The 20,741-nt window shown below is 35.1% G+C and overlaps 1 protein-coding gene and 1 long non-coding RNA gene across 9 annotated transcripts; both read left to right on the top strand.

Moving 5' to 3' along the window:
• The first annotated feature begins 4,521 nt into the window (after positions 1-4,521).
• LOC107897216 (uncharacterized) lies at positions 4,522-8,894 on the top strand. 8 transcript variants are annotated; one of them, XR_005903159.1, is made up of 7 exons: positions 4,522-5,864; positions 6,239-6,320; positions 6,618-6,754; positions 7,222-7,334; positions 7,451-7,570; positions 7,807-7,896; positions 8,596-8,894. It is a non-coding gene; the product is annotated as an uncharacterized lncRNA (long non-coding RNA). The 8 variants fall into 8 exon arrangements; XR_005903160.1 differs by having other exon boundaries at positions 4,555-5,780; XR_005903163.1 differs by having other exon boundaries at positions 4,555-5,894.
• A 1,516-nt stretch (positions 8,895-10,410) lies between these two features.
• Positions 10,411-18,838, top strand: LOC107897215 (uncharacterized). The gene is made up of 3 exons (XM_016822580.2): positions 10,411-10,656; positions 17,552-18,064; positions 18,152-18,838. Exons 1-3 carry the CDS (start codon positions 10,584-10,586, stop codon positions 18,688-18,690), a joined length of 1,125 nt encoding a protein of 374 aa, XP_016678069.2. The 5' UTR covers positions 10,411-10,583; the 3' UTR covers positions 18,691-18,838.
• The last annotated feature ends 1,903 nt before the right edge of the window (positions 18,839-20,741 follow it).

The raw sequence follows: 20,741 nt of genomic DNA, 5'->3' as shown, positions 1-20,741 counted from the left end.
ACTGCCAAATCAAAACCAACCCGAGTCTGATTTTCACGAACACAATGTCCTAACTTTTCAAAACCTGCATCCAAAAGAGAACCTGTCTTCAATGAAACAGTCATACATTTTTCCCTCCTATGACCAAGTTGCCTCCGCTCCAAACAAGTTGACTTCAACTCCGTAACGGACGAGGGATGTCCGATTTCACCGGTCATTGTATAACCTTCCAGAATATAAAGACTGCCGGATCTTTTACCTTTTAACAAAATGAGAGCTCCACGAGATACTTTAATGCCGCTCGACTCCATGTTGATTTTGCATCCTTTCAAGTCTAAAATACTTAAGGAGATGAGATTCTTTCGTAAATCAGGTACATACCTGACATCTGAGAGTGTCCTAATCGTCCTATCGTGCATCTTAATTTTAACAGTTCCAATACCAATTACCTCACTAGATGAATCGTTTCTCATGCGCACAATTCCACCTTCAATCGAACTGTATGTGGAGAACTATTCTCTATTGGGACATATGTGGAAAGAACATCCTGAATCTAGGACCCACTCGGACGTGAACTTGGTGTTATCGCTTGTTGACACTAACAAGAAATCATCACCATTTTCATCGGCCAAATTAGCACCAGCTACATCTTCCTCGTTACTCTCAGCAGCTTTTTTATTTCGCAGTTTATAACAATCTGCTTTGACGTGACCTAACTTTTTACAATAGCGACACATTTTATCTCGTTTCTTTGATGCTACCAAAACGGAAGCTTGCCTATCTGTCTTGCTATCCAAATGAAGCTCATTACCAAGTTTGTCTCTACTCAACAAATGACCATTCACATCTTCGAACGAGAGTTTGTCTCTTCCATAAATCAGGGTCTCCTTGAAAGACTTGTATGAAGGGGGTAAAGAGCACAATAATAGCATAGCCTGATCTTCATCGTCAATATCAACCTCAACATTCTTTAAATCATTTAAAAGAGTAATAAATTGACTGATGTGATCTCTAAGAAGCTCACCTTCATTCATGCGAAACGTAAATAGACGTTGTTTCAACACTAAACGATTAGCTAGAAACTTAGTCGCATAAAGAGTTTCTAACCTTTTCCACAAGGCGGATGAGATCTTCTCCATCAATACCTCCTGCAATACCGTATTCGCGAGGCACAACTGGATTACAGACAAAGCCTTTTCATCAAGCTCTTCCCATTCTGTTTTATTTAGATTCTCAGGCTTTTTTCCAGTAACAACCTTTTTCAAACCAGATTGAACTAGAATTGCCATCATCCGAACTTGCCACAGATTGAAATTTGTCTCACCATCGAGCTTCTCAATTTTAAATCTTGTTACTGCCATCTCTGGACGGGCTGATCTATGAAAATTGAACTAGCTCTGATACCACTTGTTAGGATTTTGACCCGATTAAGCAACGAACAAGAAAATAGTGGAATAAATTGAGAAATTGAACACAAAAATTTAACGTGGAAAAACCCCTCCAAAGAGGATAAAAAACCACGGGCAAAGATAATTTTACTATAATGGCAAAAGAACGAAGAGTACAAAAAATATAGATAAAACTAAACCCCGAAAACCTGAAAATAAAGAACCCACAAAATGTAAACTCAAAATTCTCTAAATGTGTTATGAGTTCTAATCTCTAATGGATATATTTTCTAAGGTTGTAAAAGAGCCTATTTATAGGCTAAATTCATAAATCAAATAATAATAAAATAATCTAAACTAATTAGTGTTTGATTGAAACAAGTAAACAGAGTTTAACTGAAAAATTATTTTTCAAATTTGACTGAAAATAGGATTCATATTTAACATAATGAAATAAGTGTTATTAACTATATAAAACTTATTCCCTGAAACATAAAAGAGTTCAGCGTGTTAGGGCACATATTCTTCTGGAATTCATTTGTTTTGATCTGATCTATTGTCAACGAGGGAAATTGAAAGCTATATAATATATCTATGCTTTAAAGTTTTTATATAATTTATTTATAAAATAATGGTTAAGTTGGAAGGGTTATGTGTAGCATGATAAAAGTGCTTCCAACAAATAAAATTAGAGTGTGAGAACGCACTTCAGGTTGAGTATTTATTGGCCGGTGGTGCGAATAATAGTAAGTTGGCGGAGTTACGATTAATACATCAATAGCAATGACGTAATTGAAAAGTACGAGTTCACTATGTTTCAATGACCCAAAATGTTACAACCGATTGCATGACTAAATATATGAATACGAGACCAACAAATTTACAATTGTTTAATGCACTTCGGGACGTTATATAAAGAATATTATTAGATGATAATATTAAATCTACGTTTTGAATAATAATGTCCAATTTTAACCGAAAAACAAAAATTTGGATTTTTATAATATGAAAGTAAAGCAAAGAATTAGGGCTGATTATACCCAACAATTAATGTCTTTTAATATAACATTAAAAATTCTGCATTTGTTTCTACCTTTTAATTTGTAATTGACTAATTTTCTGTCTCTATTATTTGACCCCCTAATTCAAACAAGTTTTTCAATGGCAGTCGCAGTGTGATTTGATGTCTATGCCCACTGCTTGGATTTAACCATACTATTAAATTTAGGTGTGCTTGAATTGAAATTTATAAATTATAATTTTGTAAAATCAAATAATTTTATATTCAAGTGTAATGGATTTCGCTTATTAATATATATTTAATATTTAAATTTAGTATATATTGTTAAAATAGATAATCACAAATATTAAACATGAAATGCAAAACGAACATAATAACTATTTTCAAGTTTAGTTCATGCTTAACTATATTTTTTTTAATCTTTAAATAATAAATTGAATTATTGAATTTAAATAATTTAGTACAATTCAGAAATTGTAAATATGTAGATGACTGTTATCAATTCTACCGACACAGCCCAATGCACCGACATAGTAGCCTTGCCTTGCACATCCTTTACTGCTTCCAACTACATAGTTGTGTAAAACTTTCTTATACACATGAACCTTATTAAGCTTACTATGTATAAAAGGCTTACTATAATCAATACTTTAAAATATTACCGGAATGATTGATATGTCAGATTTATTTGTATAAATATAAATATATTTAATATTTTAATCTTTGAGGTGGTAATGGAAAATTTAATTTATATTTTATGTAAATCACTACAGGAAAATAGGGCTTTAGCGGCGTTTTATCAAAAAACGCTGTAAAAATTGTAAAACACAGAGCAATAGCGGCGTTTTACCAAAAACGCCGCTAAAAATAGAGCAATAGCGGCGCTTTTGATAAAATGCCGCTAAAAACCAGAGCATTAGCGACGCTTTTGGTAAAACGCCGCTAAAAACCGTATAACTCCTAAACCCCAAAAAATTAGAAACACTAATCTATAACCCTTAAAACAATAATTATTAAAATTTATGATTATACAATATATTAAATATTTTCTTATATAATCGTAAAAGAGATAGTATTGAATTTAAAATATTGAATTAATTATCATTATAGTTTAAGGTTTATGGTTTAAGATGGTTTAGGGTTTAAGGTTTATGAGTTAATTATGGTTTAAGATATATAGTTTAGGGTTTAAGGTTTAGGAGTTAACTAGTATTTGAAGTTTTATGATAAATTATGGATTTGAAGTTTTATGATAAATTATGGGTTTAAGGATTATGATTTAGGGTTTATGGGTTAGGGTTGGAGTTTAAGGTGTAAGGTTTTGGAGTTAAGGGTTAAGGGTTTAGGGTTTAGTGTTTATGGGATAGGGGTTAAGAGGTTTAGGGTTTAGATTAATTAGTATTTTTTTATTTATATATTAAACGATTTCTTATATAATTGTAAAAGAGATAATATTAATTTGAATATATTAAACTTATAATTATAGTTTAAATTATTTAAGAGATAATAGATAAACTTTATATATATATTAAATGGTTTAAGATTTAATCTAAAAATATTTTGATATATTAAAAATAATTCAATTCAAATTAATTCCTCTACACTTAATTTATTTCAGTGAAATTTAAACTTAAAATTTAGTCCTTATATTTTAATTTGATTAGTTTTAGTCCCTGTATTTCAAATCGATCAATTTTATCTTTTGTACTTTTCAAAATTTAAAATTTTAGTCATGATCACTCAAATGATAGCAATTATATATGTTTGATTAAATTTTGCTATTAGTTTTGGTATTGTGCGTAAAGTTATAGGTTGAGTTCATGTTATCCAATTATATATTATCATGTAACGTTTTAATCAAAAAGTTAATAATATTAACTATTTGGATTAACTAATAATATTATAAAAATATATAGACTAAATGATATTAAAAATTAAAGTATATGCAAAAAAATTCTGAAATTTAAATATATTGAGAGACTAAATTAAAATTTAACCATTTTAGTAAATAATAATAATAATAATAAAAGAGAAAAAAAAGAAAGAAAAAATTATTGAGCTGCATACTTAGTGGCGTTTTTTAAAAAAGCCGCAAAATATATTAATTACCATCGTTTTCATAAAAAACGCCACAAACATCTCCCTTTACTTTCCTCAATTCAAATTACCCCCGAACGTCTTTTATCTTTCTCCTTTTACTTTGGTTTCGAATTTTTACTCTATTTGACATGAGAGGATTTCTAAGCCTTTTGCAGCGGAAGCCAGGGCCTGTGTGAAGGCGTTGAGGTTATGCTCCGATCTAGATGTACAAAACCTGGAGGTGGAGGGGGACTCTCTAACGGTGAATGAGAAGGCGCGCGACTACAGATGACACAGATTCCTCAGAAATAACGGGATATATGGAAGATGTGAAGAGACTAAGTAAAGTTTTTCGAAGCTGTACCTTTTATGTATGCGAAAAGATCGGCCAACGAAGCAGCGAACTAGTTAGCCAGAGAAGGCCTTCAACAAGAACAAGAATTATTTTTGAGGAATGGGATTCCACAGGTTGCGGCGATTCTGGTTGAGCGAGACCGTAGTTTGTTGGACGCCCCGGACTGAAGAGCTTTGGTCGATGAAGGAAAGGGAAGCAGCAGGAGTTCTGTTCGTCGCGTTTCCCTGGCAGATAAGTAGTTTCTCCTGGGTTTGTTGCTTCTGTCATTTCTACTGATATGCTAGAATGTTTATTTTTTCTGCGTATTTAGAAATCTTTGCTGGGTCATTTTTAGTTAACTTTTGGGGGCAATCTGTTGCCCCATGAGTTGGTGTGTTTATGCTAATTATTCTGGTAGCCCAATCGCCTTGTCTTGGGTTTGATTTACCAATTTTACGCTCAAGAAACTTGGAATAAGTTATGATTCTTTTGGAGTATGACTACTGTAGTTTATCTCAAAGGATGTATGCAACTGTACCAACTATTCGAAATGAGTATTAATTCATTGCACCTGTCATCATGCTTATTTTGGTTAGGTTTCTAGTTAACTGGGATTTTATCCTGTTTTGCAATATCAGTACACTGTTATATGCTTCTGCTTTTTTGGGGGAAATTTTTTTTCCTGTATGGATATGCTAATTTTCGTATCAGATTTTAGTATTCCATTATTTTTAGTGCCATAGTTCATACTCCTAAATGATTGGATTATCATTTTGATTGTGAAGATAGTAGTGATGAAAAATTTAGGGAGGTTTTGTATTTCACCTTATGAGAATCTGTCGATTTTAGGTTTTGTTTTGATTTATTCATTATTCTTTCAGATGCATCCTTTTCAGGATCATACTCCAAAGTCTTCTGCTTCAACTGATTTGCATAGCAAAGCAACTGCCTATGCAAGATTGATACCTTCAAAGAAGAAGTTACTTTTCAACTGATTTTAGGCTTGAATTTTACGTTCTTCAAAGAAACAATTTGCTTCCTTCATCAACTATTGTTTTATATGGTAGCAGACATTGATACCTTCAAAGAAAAAGTTACTTTTCAAGTTCCCCGACACTTATATGTATCACAAATAAACTTTAAGAGTATTTCCTTCTCTTCATGGTTGTTTAGAGCAGTCAAATATTATTCTTTTTTAGGGTGTATTCTGAGTTTTGCACTCAAATTGATTTGTTTGCTTTGGACCATTGTATGATATTCTGAGATAGCGGAAAAGCATGGGGATTTTCTTATGTTTAGTTATATAGATATTGCAATGATTTAACCGATTTTGATCCTGATTTTACTGATTTTTTAAGGTTTGTCTTACTATTTCACCTAATGAATTCAATAAATTTTGGAATTAATATATATATATATATTTTATGTCGTATGCAGGAGCATGAATGACTTTGATATCTGGGCTGTGGTTAATCTTAGCTCAAACTTTCTCCCTTTTTATGGCCTTTTTGGCTACTCGGTATATGCTTTTCAAGCCCAAATGTTTGTTCTTTTTTCCATTAGCTTGAGATGCCATTTCTTTTGCTATTTTGAATGTTGATTTTGCTCCGACCATATGAATCTGTGGATACCATTACTATTACTCGCCTTAGTAGACAGCCCTGTGGATAGAACTTGTCTTTCATTGCATTTTGTATGTTGACATTCATCTTCAATTATATGTTTATTTATTCCTTTGCATCTTGTTTAAGAGATACTGTTTGTATTGTCTTCTAGAATAGCTTACCTATGGGTTTTTGACTTGGTAATTTGATAGGTGTCCAAAAGGAGAGAATAGAACCGGAGGACATGTACGTATTATCAGGAGATGGGGCTATCATATCTTCACTTTCTCCAAAGCCATACCGTCATAAGCCTCCTAAATGCTCTGATTGTGCTTCGCTTTTCATGAAGGTAACTATTATCTGTGTTTTTGTAGGAAAACCATACAAGAGAAACTACAATTGGATTGAAATCAAAAGATGGCCAAGTTTCACTTGCTTTGGTGCAAAAATAGATTAAAGATCTCAGGCACAAATTGATAACCTGCAGATTTAGCTCTCATCTAATTTAGGTGCTCTTGATCCTATTGGAACTGAAAACTTGGTGGAGGGTGTAAAATGATGTATATTCTTGTGGTTGTTACGACTAAATTGTTAAAATTTTCATTGTAAAAGTAAATCCTATTTGTTACTTAATCTGTTACATTCTGCAATTGGTTGACATAATTTTGTTTTACCAATCTGGAATACAACTCGTTAACTACTTAGATTATTATTAATACTTTTACCCAAAGGGTAGTTGTTGATTACTTGGTTTAGTTAAGGAGTCGAAGTAGTACTGCTATTTGTCACCAGTATTCTTTTTTCCTCTTAATTCAGGCGTATCGTATGCGTAATGCTGGGGCTGTGATCCACAGTCACGAAATGGAATCCTGTCTTGCAACAATGATCAATCCACATTTGAAAGAGTTTCGTATAAGTTATTGTTGACTGTAATATTATTCTAAACTGTGTCTCTCTATTTCTCTCACTTTAAATTCTTTCTTTACTGCTCACATCTGTGTTATTTTAGTGATTGTTTTACTTTTTCTCTTTTGGATGTTTGCAGATCACTCATATGGAAATGATAAAAGGAATCCAAGGACATGGTTACTACGATGAACTTGTGAACCCAATTATCGAGAACACGGCTTATGAAAACGAGCTTATTGATTCTCTTGCTAAAGCTGTATGTTTCTTCTGCATTGATCTTTTCAATAGCGATAAAGAGACTTGTTTTATGATGACCATAAAATGTTCATGTAACTGAATAAGATAATCAAATACCATACATCAATGAAGGCTAAGTGTTTCTATTTCCTAGTACCATTTTGCTAATAAGAACATGTTGTCTTCATTGCAGTTCACTAGCAATTCATTTTAGTGTGCTTTCATTCTAATGAAGTTAACTTTAACATTTTTCAGATTGAAGCCTATCCTAAAACAACTGCTGTGCTTGTCCGCAATCATGGCATATATGTATGGGAAGACTCATGGATTAGTGCTAAAACTCAGGTTTGTGAAACTTGTGTATACATTTGAGTTCAAACTAGGGAAGTTTCAGAATGTGTTCATGGAGCCTCACTCTCATGGCTTTACTGCTGCTTACAGATGCCAAAAGTATTTTGTATGCATATGAATTAGAATGTAAAAAGAATAGGAAAAAGAAAAAAAACCTTTGTTAAAAGTTCATGGAGCACATGTTCCAATATATTAAGTATTTTGTTGCTGCTCTAAACAACCATGAAGAGAAGGAAATACTCTTAAGAATAATATGCCCATTGTTATTTTTTGGTCCAGTCATGTGGAAGTTTTTTAATGTTATTTGTTCATTCAAGTTTCTCAAAATATTTGGTGTGGTTTTTCTCATTCTGTATTGGTCCTTCTATAGTCCTTTTTAGTTGGTTTAGAAATATATTTGGTTTGATTACAGATTTAAAGCTTTATCACTCTTATTAATCACTTACCAACTCCTTGATCACCATGTTTGCCAAAGGTAAAGTCATTGATTATATACATAAATTCTGATTACATGATTAATTACATGATCAATGACTTTTGTAGAAACAAATTCTGATTCTTGCTTTATGGTGGCATTATTAAAAATTTATCTTTCCATATCATAATTCAAAGAGATCAGATAATGTGCTTTGACATATGTGGCTTTGAGGGTCGTATAAGTGATTTCCTTACTGGCCTAACTTTGGCTTACAGGTGCATATTTGGCTTTCTATTCTAGTGTTTTGGATTCTCTGGCGGTTGAATTGAAAGCAGCAAAGGACTTCTCTAAGTTATATGCAGGCATTGCAATACTTTGGCTTCATCTAAGCTTGAACCAGCCCTCTGTTGTATATTGTTTCTTCTTCTTTTCTGATCTTTTTCCTTTGATTAATGAGAGTTGATGATGATTTGGCATTCTTTTCAAGTAATACTTTATGAGTGTGTCTGTGTGTGTGTTTTTTATGTATTAAATTACATATTGAATCAATGTTTATGTATTAAATTTAAATTCATTAATTTTTATATTTAGTTTTAAAGTTAAAGAATTTTAATAGAAAATTTTTATATTTATATCATGGATATTATTCTTCTCAATATTTTGATAATAAATTTTAATTTTTTTATATTTTTCATGACCTTTATAATATTTTATTTTTTTAAAATTTTATAACATTTAACGGCGTTTGTGGAAAAAACGCCGCTAAAGGCCATGACCTTTAGCGGCGTTTTTTAAAATAAACGTTGTAAAGTTTTGTGGCGCCATCTATAGTGGCGTTTTTTGTGGCGTTTGTAAAAGCGCCGCTAAAGGCCTAAAAAACGTCGCTAAAAATCAATTTCAATTTTGCTGTAGTGAATTCAAAACTTTAATCTTTACCAACATTACAAATACTTCATTAATAAATTCGTGCGTTTAACTGCTAGCTAAAAATGAAATCAAGACTGAAATTTTCAAATAAAACATATATATATAATAAATTTTTTTTTTCAAACCCAGATTTTGCTGGTAAAAATGTTAAGATAATGGTGCCAAATCCCAAACACAGAGTCTCATGCAATCCCCTATTACTGCACATGCCAACTTCACAATTATTGCCGACCAAGCAAAGAGAAAATGATTAAACTAAATAAATGAGGGCTGACTCAAATCAAAATTCTCACTTGCAATTGCACATGCCTTGCTTCCATGGTATAATATTAATTAAGACCTGAATGTTCAATTTCTTTAATATTTTTCCATTCCAAATGTCGCATTTTTTGTTATGATCTCATGTTTTGCTGTTAATCCTCCCACGAGCAACTTAAAAAATGCATTACAAATTTAGTTTTGACAGCCAAATTACAATCACTCAACCTACTATATCTTCCCCTTAGCCATGTGCCTTTTTTTTTTTAATTTTAAACCATTAATATATTAATATAATACATATTTAATAATTTGTATTTATAAATAAATAAGCTATAAAAATAATTTGATATGTGTCGTAATAATCAAATTTATGTTTTGATTTTTTGGTTAATAAATTAATCTTATTTATCAATATTAATTGATTTGTGAATCAGAATAATTAAACAAAATTAATTAAGCCTTGATCGACAATGCAACAGTTTGTCGATAAATATACCCATGTGGTTTTGAATAATTGTCATAATCAACCTCCACCAAAAGAACACCAAATCTGAAATCATTTTTCAAACTAATTTACGTTTCTATTTTTTAATTAATTAATTAAATTTCTATTCAACCAAGAAATTAGCTCCCCAAATACCATGGAATTCTATATACAAAGTGAATCGTATCTCAAGATTAAAAAAAAATGCAAAGAATATTTGAACTTTAATCTATTGTAAAATACATCTATTATATTAAACGTAATCATTTAAATCGAATTAGATGAATTTATATATACCGATTCAATTTTGAAAAATAATTTCATGAATTTTCTTTTAAAACTTTTTAAGGAAAAGAGAATTGAATGTAAGAAAGAATGAGAAAGAAGTATAAACAGTGGTATTTGAGTAAATAATGGGGAAGGAGCAATTGATAATTGATAGGTGTTGTAGTGGCAGTTATGTAGTTTAGACTAAATAGTAATGGCTTTTGTTTATAGCAAAACACATAAAAAGGCCACACTGGCCGTCTCGATTTTGCATCCAAATTCCCTCCCTCAGTGTGTGCGTGAGAAAGAACACATAAATACAAAATGAAGAAGGTGGCGATGTTCTTATTGCTGCTGCTTTGCGCTACTTCTCAAATAGCTTTATCTGTCAAAGACGGTAATGACGCCTCTCAATTTCTAGTTTTTTTCCTTGTTCAAAGCCATACTTCATGCATGCCATCTGCAATTCTTATTATTTCTTTTCTGCAATCACCATGTAAGACTAAATGTCATTTTCTGCTTTGGGTCCGTTTTATTCGTTTTACTACATAATGTAGTGAATGAAGGTTTGTAGCCTAAAAAAGCATGCGTATGGTACATGACAGCAAAGAACTAGACTAAGTTTGGTATCACTCTTTATATGATTCATAACTGGAGCATGATGTTATACTTATCGTATAGGAGTGGTTAGAGAAGAAGCTTTTAATGAACTTGAGGCTTACTTTTTGAACGATTTGGTGTAAAGTTGGGTTGTTTGGTGTGTTATGAAGGAGCCAGCTTCTTAATGAGTCAAGATCTACACAATATTCCATCATGTTTCTCCTGTTCTAAAACATCCCAATTTCAGAATCACCCGTCTATGAGTTCACTAACACTCATCAAAGTTGGGGAGACATACAATACTGTGCCCACATGGATATCATCGTTCCAATGTTTTAGTATAGTATTTGTTAGACTGCTAATAAATTTAATATATATATTTTAATTTTGAAATTAAATCTTGGGGATAAGGGGTTGGTTTGATTTTAAATTTAATCTGATTATCACAAATTTAAAAATTAAAATTTTAGATTTCTTTGGAAACTTGCTAGCTAGTAGCTAATGTATTTCATCCCTATTGCTATTTTAACCATAGGTATGTGAGCAGTGGATAGAAAAAAACCCTTAGGTATGTGAGTTACATGGGTAAAGTAGCTTCCGATCTCCCAAGAATGAATATCAAATTGTCATTAAGAGTTTATATTTAACTACATAATAATACTGTATTAAACAATTTACTCTAATTTGAATTGGAAACTCAGGGCAGCTATAAAGCTAATCTTTAGGTTGAGCTAGAAGCTCGTTGGCTGTACCAGCCTTGATATAACTCTAACTTGTACGTCTGCCTGCATGAGTTATTAATAGGAGGCTGCTTTAATAATCCAAGTTTGCTGGTGAGTAATGAATTGCTGACACATAAATGCGAATGAATGAAAGAAGAAGAAAGAAATAAGTTAATAAATCAGCATGCATGTGCTGTATATGCAGCCTTGAGCCACGTGATAACCCAGGCAGACGGGTTTGCACATTTTCCCATACCACACATCAATCAATACATCCTTGCAAATCACCACAACGCCGTTTCAATCCAATTCCTATAATATCTTATTATTTTTCTTTGTCATTTTATACCACTAATTATCCCGTGAAACCTCAAAACTGCATTGAAAATTGATGTGCATGTGCATGGTTGTTGAAATTCATGAATATAATACGCCAAATTCCTTTCCATCCTTCAGAAGGAGATCTGTTGCGGAAAGGATCGATTCGAGAACTCCGATATGACTACAAGTAAATTGACCGGAACGAAAAATAAAGTGAACACAAGGATTTACGTGGTTCGGCTTTAATGCCTACGTCCACGGGCAGAGGCGAAAAGAAATTTCACTATAACAAGATGAAGATTACAAGTGTTTTACACTCAAGACACAACCCGAGAACCTCACAACTCTCAACCCCTATAGAAAACCCGAAAGCTAAAATCCTAGCTTTCAAAGAACAAGCTTTGCTCTCTCTTGGTTTGGGATGATGAATATGGCTAATGAACCTCTCTATTTATAAGAGAGTTCAAGGACATAATTGTCCAAAACTTTGGCAAAGATTTGTGGTTGAAAATGGACACCAACAACCATCCACTAATCCACTACCACCAACAACCCACTACCAACAACAACAATCCACTACCAATTTTAAGCCATTTCTTAACAAATCTCCACCTTGGCTTGAAATTTACCAAGCTGAACATCATAGTGAATTCCTCGAACTGGATCACCTCTTCCAAACGCCTCTCTGGCGCTAATCAATCCCGAATACCTATCAAGTCCAAGCAATGCTTGAACTTATATGCAGGGATCACCTTAGTTAACATATCTGCAGGATTCTTCTCGGTAGCAACCTTGCTGATAACAATGTCACCTTGCGTAACATGTTCCCGAACAAAATGATATCTGACATCAATGTGTTTGGTCCGTTCATGAAACATCTGATTTTTAGTCAGATGTATGGCACTCTGGCTATCGCAAAATACAACAGTGAAATCCTGTTGTAAACCCAAACTGCTTACTAGACCTTTCATCCACAATGCTTCTTTCACTGCTTCTGCTAACGCCATATATTCCGCCTCAGTCGTAGATAAGGCTACGGTAGACTGTAACACAGCTTTCCAACTAATGGCTCCTCCAGAATAAGTGAAAACATAACCCGTCAGAGATCTTCTTTTGTCCAGATCTCCAGCATAATCAGAGTCCACATAGCCCGTGACACTGCTAGTGCAGTCACTCTGATCATATACCAAGCATAAATCTGCAGAACCTCTCAAGTACCTGAGAATCCATTTCACGGCCTGCCAGTGTTCCTTGCCAGGACAACTCATGTATCTGCTGACCACACTAACTGCATGTGAAATGTCTGGACGAGTGCAAACCATTGCATACATCACGCTTCCAACTGCACTCGAGTATGGAATGTGAGACATTTGCTGCTTTTCTTCATCAGATTGTGGTGACAACTCTGCAGAGAGTTTGAAATGTGGTGCCAACGGAGTACTCACAGTTTTCGCTTTATCCATGCCGAAGCGTTGAAGAACCTTTTCAATGTAGTTCTTCTGCGACACACGAAGCTTGCCCGCCTTGCGATCTCTGTGAATATCCATGCCCAAAATTTTCTTGGCAGCACCCAGATCCTTCATCTCGAACTCACCACTCAACTGCGACTTTAACTTGTTGATTTCCGACATGTTTTTGGAAGCAATTAACATGTCATCAACATACAGCAACAAATAAATGTGCGAACCATCTGAGAGCTTCCGATGATAGACACAAGCATCATAGTCACATCTTGTGTAACCATGCTGAATCATGAAGCTATCAAACCGCTTGTACCACTGCCTTGGGGATTGTTTCAATCCATATAAAGACTTCTTTAATAGACAGACATGGTCTTCTTTACCAGGAACTGTAAAACCCTCTGGTTGACGCATGTAGATTGTTTCCTCGAGCTCACCATGCAAGAACGCCGTTTTTACGTCAAGCTGCTCAAGTTCTAGATCAGACTTGGCCACCATGGCAAGTAATACACGAATGGAAGAATGCTTTACGACTGGGGAGAAAACTTCATTGTAGTCAATCCCCTCTTTCTGAGTGAAGCCTTTAGCAACCAATCGTGCCTTGAATCTAGTTGTTTCAACCCCTAGGATGCCTTCCTTTTTCTTGAAGACCCATTTGCAACCAACTATCTTCTGGTTACTTGGCGGCTTAACCAACTCCCAAGTATGGTTCTTGTGAAGAGATTCTATCTCCTCACTCATAGCAATTGCCCACTGTGCCGACTCATCACACGTGACAGCCTCATTATAACTGGAAGGTTCTATACCAATGGACTCCGCCACACTGAGCGCGAAAGACACCAGATTAGCGTAACGCGGATTTGGTTTGATTTGTCTCTTCGTTCTTCCAGTGGCAATGCTATATGGTTTTTCTTGAGGTGACTCATCTTCATCGGAATCTTGCACCTCAACTTGATCATCCTGGACTGAAGTACCTTCCGTAGGAATTGGAGCGTCCACCTGACACTCCACCTGCTTCTCAACACCGTGATCTCCCATTCTATCTGACTCCTCCTTTTCCCGGGAATTTGTGGTGGATCGAAGCATGGATGACTCATCAAAAGTCACATCTCTGCTGATGATGAACTTGGACGAAACCGGATCAGGACACCACAACCTGTATCCTTTCACCCCTTGGCCGTATCCAAGAAATATGCATTTCTTCGCCCTCGGTTTGAGTTTTCCCTCATTTACATGAGCATACGCAGGGCAGCCAAACACTCTTAAACCAGAGTAATCAGCAGGAGAACCAGACCATACTTCCTCAGGAGTCTTCAGCTCAATAGCTGTTGACGGAGATCTGTTAACCAAATAACAAGCAGTATTAACAGCTTCAGCCCAAAATTCTTCACCGAGCCCAGCATTTGATCGCATGCAACGAGCTCGCTCCAAGAGAGTTCTATTCATGCGTTCTGCAACTCCATTTTGTTGTGGTGTTCGACGAACAGTGCGGTGTCTCACTATTCCTTCATTTTTGCAGAACTCATTGAATTCACCTGAGCAAAACTCCAAGCCATTATCCGTCCGGAATCGCTTGATCTTCTTTCCTGTTTGATTTTCGATCAAAGCTTTAAATTGCTTGAAGTTGATGAGAACCTCATACTTGCTCTTCAGAAAATACACCCAAACCTTTCTCGAGTAATCATCGATAAAGGTAAGCAGATATCTGTAACCACCTTTAGAAATTGTCGGAGAAGGCCCCAAAGGTCAGAATGGAAGTAATCCACTGTGCCTTTTGTCTTGTGAATCCCAGTGCTGAACTTTACCCGAGTCTGCTTACCGAAGACGCAGTGCTCACAGAAATTCAACTTTCCTGTACACTGCCCAGACAATAATCCTCGTTTGCTTAGCACCGATAAGCCTCTCTCGCTCATATGCCCGAGCCGCATATGCCATAACTTCGTGGTGTCAGAATCTAGATCATCTGATGATGACACTCCCGCAACACCTGTAACCGAGGAACCATCGAGGAAGTAAAGGCCCCGCTCCAAATTACCACGTATCACAGTCAAAGCACCCGAGAATACCTTGAGAACTCCACCTTCAGCAGAGTACCGAAAGCCTTTCTTGTCCAACGTACTCAAAGAGATCAAATTTTTCTTCATTTCTGGAATGTGCCGAACATCAGTTAGAGTTCTAACAATACCGTCAAACATCTTTATACGAACTGTGCCAATCCCCATGACTTGACATGCGTGGTCATTTCCCATTAGTACTGAACCAGAATGCTTCTCGTATGTTGAGAATGCATCTTTCGAAGTACTTATATGAAATGTAGCTCCCGTATCAAGAATCCATCTCCCACCAGCGTAAGAGTCGGATACTGCAAGAACGATCTCGGCATCACTTGAAGAATCTGCATCAGCTACATTCGCACGATCATTTTGTTGCTCCTGTGATTCTGATTTCTCCTTCCTTTTCGGACAATCTACCTTCATGTGCCCGTACTTCTTACAGTAGTAGCACTGTATTCTCTTCTTGGACTGCGATCTAGGATGGCTTTTACTTGAACTTCCACCCTTTGCCTTGGATCTTCCTCGAGCAACCAAGCCTTCGCCTTCATTGTTTTCGACCACCTTACCAGTGATTTTCTTCCTCAACTCACTGGAACTTAAGGCATTTTTCACCTCCTCTAGAGTCAGGTCATCACGACCGTACATCATTGTATCAACAAAATTCTCATACGAGGGAGGCAAAGAACACAAAACAATTATTGCTTGGTCCTCATCATCGATTTTGTTATCGATATTATTCAAATCCATGATAATGGAATTGAATTTATCCAGGTGCTGGGAAACAGGTGTACCTTCCTCCATCTTCAGGGCATAGAGTCTTTGCTTGAGGTAGAGCCGGTTCGTCAATGACTTCGTCATGTACTTGCTCTCTAACCGGAGCCACAAACCGGACGCGGTTTTCTCATCCGCTACTTCTCGTAGCACTTCATCTCCTAGACATAGCAGAATAGCACTATGTGCTCTTTCTAGCATGTCATCCTTTTGCTCTTCCGAAAGCGTGCTTGGTAATTTATCTTTACCAGACAATGCTTTTAGCAATCCTTGTTGAACCAGCACTGCCCGCATCTTGATGCGCCATAAACTGAAACTATTTTTCCCGGTAAATTTCTCGACATCATACTTAGTCGATGAAACACTTGTAGCCATAATTTGGAACCTTTGAATGAATGATAATATTTTCTTCCTGATGTGAAAGATCAGACAAAGCTGCAGTCACAGGGCAATTCAGAAAATATTATCACTCCTTCAACTACGCTCTGATACCAATTTGTTGCGGAAAGGATCGATTCGAGAACTCCGATATGACTACAAGTAAATTGACCGGAACGAAAAATAAAGTGAACACAAGGATTTACGTGGTTCGGCTTTAATGCCTACGTCCACGGGCAGAGGCGAAAAGAAATTTCACTATAACAAGATGAAGATTACAAGTGTTTTACACTCAAGACACAACCCGAGAACCTCACAACTCTCAACCCCTATAGAAAACCCGAAAGCTAAAATCCTAGCTTTCAAAGAACAAGCTTTGCTCTCTCTTGGTTTGGGATGATGAATATGGCTAATGAACCTCTCTATTTATAAGAGAGTTCAAGGACATAATTGTCCAAAACTTTGGCAAAGATTTGTGGTTGAAAATGGACACCAACAACCATCCACTAATCCACTACCACCAACAACCCACTACCAACAACAACAATCCACTACCAATTTTAAGCCATTTCTTAACAAGATCCAATCTCAACCTTACTCATCCCACATGCATTAAATCAAATAATCGGGATTTGTTTTTCATAAGGAAAAAGGGTTTCCTAGATAAGGTTTAGGGTCCCACATGTATAGATTTTTTTTATTAGATTCATCAATGCTGATCATCTGGACCACTTTGGGCATAATGAATCTTGAGACAGCATGTCCTTGAAGCAAAGGATTCATCAAATCCGACATGTCAGTTTTGTCATATATTGATAAGTTCAAAGTTAATGTCGTCTAAGTAGTTTAAGCCATACTTGTCCAACAAAATTTTATTAGTCTAATTATATAGAACAGGGGATGACAATCGATTATTGAATATTAATCAGATACACCATATGAAATGGCTGATGGATCTAAATATGGTGACTGAAAACATTCTTCAGGTTTATTGCCAAATGGGAACTTCGAGTATGGGCCAAAGGCATCAGAACTGGAAGGAACAAAAGTGATGAGCGCCAAGGCCATTCCCAACTGGGAGATTTCAGGCTATGTTGAGTACATAAAATCAGGTCACAAACAAGGTGACATGTTGCTAATTGTACCCGAGGGAGCCTTTGCAGTTAGGTTGGGGAATGAAGCCCTTATTAAGCAGAAAGTTGAGGTAGTTAAGGGCGACTTTTACTCTCTAACCTTCAGCACAGCTCGTACATGTGCACAAGAGGAAAGATTGAATGTTTCGGTCTCGCCAAACAACGAGAAAAACGACTTCGGATTGTTTCCGATTCAAACAATGTATAGCAGCAATGGATGGGATTCATATGCATGGGCATTCCAAGCTGATGCGCACGTAATTGAGATCTCAATACATAATCCAGGCGTGGAGGAAGACGCAGCTTGCGGCCCCCTTATTGATTCAGTCGCCTTGAAGACCTTGTACAATCCGAAACGTACCCGAGGTACATAAAACCGATCACATTGACGTTTGATGTTTGAAACTGAAGTTCATGATTCACTAATTGGTTGTTTGATTTAACAAATTGCAGCCAATCTACTAAAGAATGGAAACTTCGAAGAAGGTCCTTATATCTTCCCAAGGCCGACTTCCGAAGGAGTTATAATTCCACCCCACATTGAGGATGATCACAGTCCTTTACCAGGCTGGATAATTGAATCCCTGAAAGCCATTAAGTACATCGACAGTGAACATTTCTCAGTTCCAAAAGGCAAACGGGCCATCGAACTCATAGCCGGAAAAGAAAGCGCGGTTGCACAAATCGTTAAGACAACAATCGGAAGAAACTATGTGCTTTCATTCCTTGTTGGTGATGCTAACAATGGATGCGAAGGTCCCATGGTGGTGGAAGCATTTGCAGGCAAAAACACTGTGAAGGTGTCGTATAACTCCAAAGGCAAAGGTGGATTCAAAGCAGCTAGACTTGCATTCAGGGCAGAGTCGACACGAACTCGGATCATGTTCTATAGCACATTTTACGCCATGAAAAGTGATAACTCGGGTTCTCTTTGTGGACCAGTGTTGGATGATGTGAAGCTGCTTAGTGTCCGAAAATTGCATCACCTGTAAATTAAAACTGTTTGGAAAATGTTAGTTGCATTGCTTATGCAACTCATCCCATTAAGGTAACAAAAACAGTGAGGGTTTAATTCATTCCGCCGATGTTTATATAGCTTTCTTCATTAATTTAAATTAAATGGTATGTTCGGCTGCTGCTTTCTTTAATTCGCCAATCAAATGTCTTGAAGTTTTGCCCTCATGTCAATCGACTGTAATACCATATAAATGAAATGAACTGAAATCTTATTGTTGTACCAATGACAAATCCTACCATTTATAAGGGAGCATATATAATAATTCTTACAAAACATCCCCTTCACCGACAGGTGATGATTTTCATATTAGTCCCCAAGAAGTACTCTATCTAGCAATTCAGACAATCATACGTGATGTTAGCTTTGGGAAACAAAAAAATTTAGTAGATTTTGGGTAAATTTTGAGATAAAGATTTAAATAAAGATTATATATTTTTGGATAACGATGATGATGTGGATAAATATAATGGGTTAAGAATTATGCTTAGGATGTAGTTTGTATAAGGTTTAGACATATAAATATATGTAAAGTTTTAGTTAGAATGTAATCCTGGTGAATATGTTTGTTTTCATTGAAAGCAGTTTTTGGAAATTAATTTCTTGAAAATAGGTTATAGTGTGCGCTGTACGAAATTGATTTTAACCGTTGAACTTACTAAACTCTATAGAGGCTTGTTCGAGTCATTTTCTTATTTCTTTGTAGATACATTTTTTGTGGAATCAGACGATTAGATCAACTCAAAGAATCATATTATCCAAATATTTTTTTGGTAGATTTTGATATGTTTATCTTTGAGTTATATGGCATGAAATAGGTGTGTTTTGTATTTATGTCAAATACATATTTTGATGTGTTATATATTTGGTTAATGTAAAGTTGTTTAAATTTGGTTTTAGATAATTTATGAATGTATCTTTTGGTGTTTGGAATGAAGTGTGCCTATAACCTTGGTGTTTGGTTAGTTGATATAAATCATTTGGAAATGTTTGAATTGTGGTAGTATTGAATATGAATAGGTAGAATAAAATGGTAAGTTGGAATGATTTTTATTTTTTATTTTATGTATGTATGAACTCATAAGTTAGAATATAACTTATTTGATATGATTTGTGGATAAGCTTTTTCGAAACCATTTTTTTAAAAAACGGGGATCGACTTTGGTTTTAAAAATAAAAACGAACATGGGAGTCGCCACCAGTCTTTTTTATCTAGGTGTGATCGGATCACCTAGACATTTGGTCATTTTAATAAAATATTTCGATTTATTAAAACAACAATTTTTAGTCTATGAAAATCGAGAAAACGGGTTCGAGAGTCGGTCACGTACGAGGAAGGATTAGCACCCTCGTAACGCCCAAAATCGGTACCAAATTGATTAGTTAATGTCTTAATGTCAAAAATTGAAATTCTAGAAAGATTTTAAAATATGATCCCTGGTTTATTAATATTAATTTTATAAAATGTTTAAATAAATCGAAGCGGATGCTAAAAACTTCCTTATCCCGAAATAATTAAATGTCACATCCAACACGTTAGGACACGACATTTTAAATTATCGAGAATAGGCTTGTCTTTTTATTTTCAAAACTCATGCATTTTAATTTTAAAAGGTTATTCAATCATTTGGGTCAAATGAAGAAAATTGAAACCCAGTACATTAGGGCACGATCTCTAGATTCTCCAAACACGGAATATTGCCTTTATTTTACTTAAATTTCACATATTTTGAAATTTGAAGGAATATTTGGTTATTTAGGTTAAAAGAGAAAATCGAGACCCAGTAAGTTAGGGCACGATCTCTCGAATTTCCTAAAAACGAAATATTGCCCCCTTTTTTAGAAAGGTCTTTGAATAATAGCAAATACGATATTTAAACGGTGCATATTTGATTTAGAGTATAATAAAGCCGCTAATTATGTGTGAATATGTTGAAACATAATTCACGATGTGATTTGAACGAAATAAAATATACATGTAATAAATAACATGTAACAATACTACGTGAACAACATGTTATGTTAATG

Source organism: Gossypium hirsutum, chromosome A10, assembly GCF_007990345.1.
Source record: "Gossypium hirsutum isolate 1008001.06 chromosome A10, Gossypium_hirsutum_v2.1, whole genome shotgun sequence".
Classification (NCBI taxonomy): domain Eukaryota; kingdom Viridiplantae; phylum Streptophyta; class Magnoliopsida; order Malvales; family Malvaceae; genus Gossypium; species Gossypium hirsutum.
Note: the sequence above shows the minus strand (reverse complement) of the source record. Positions and strands in the feature narration are given on the sequence as shown.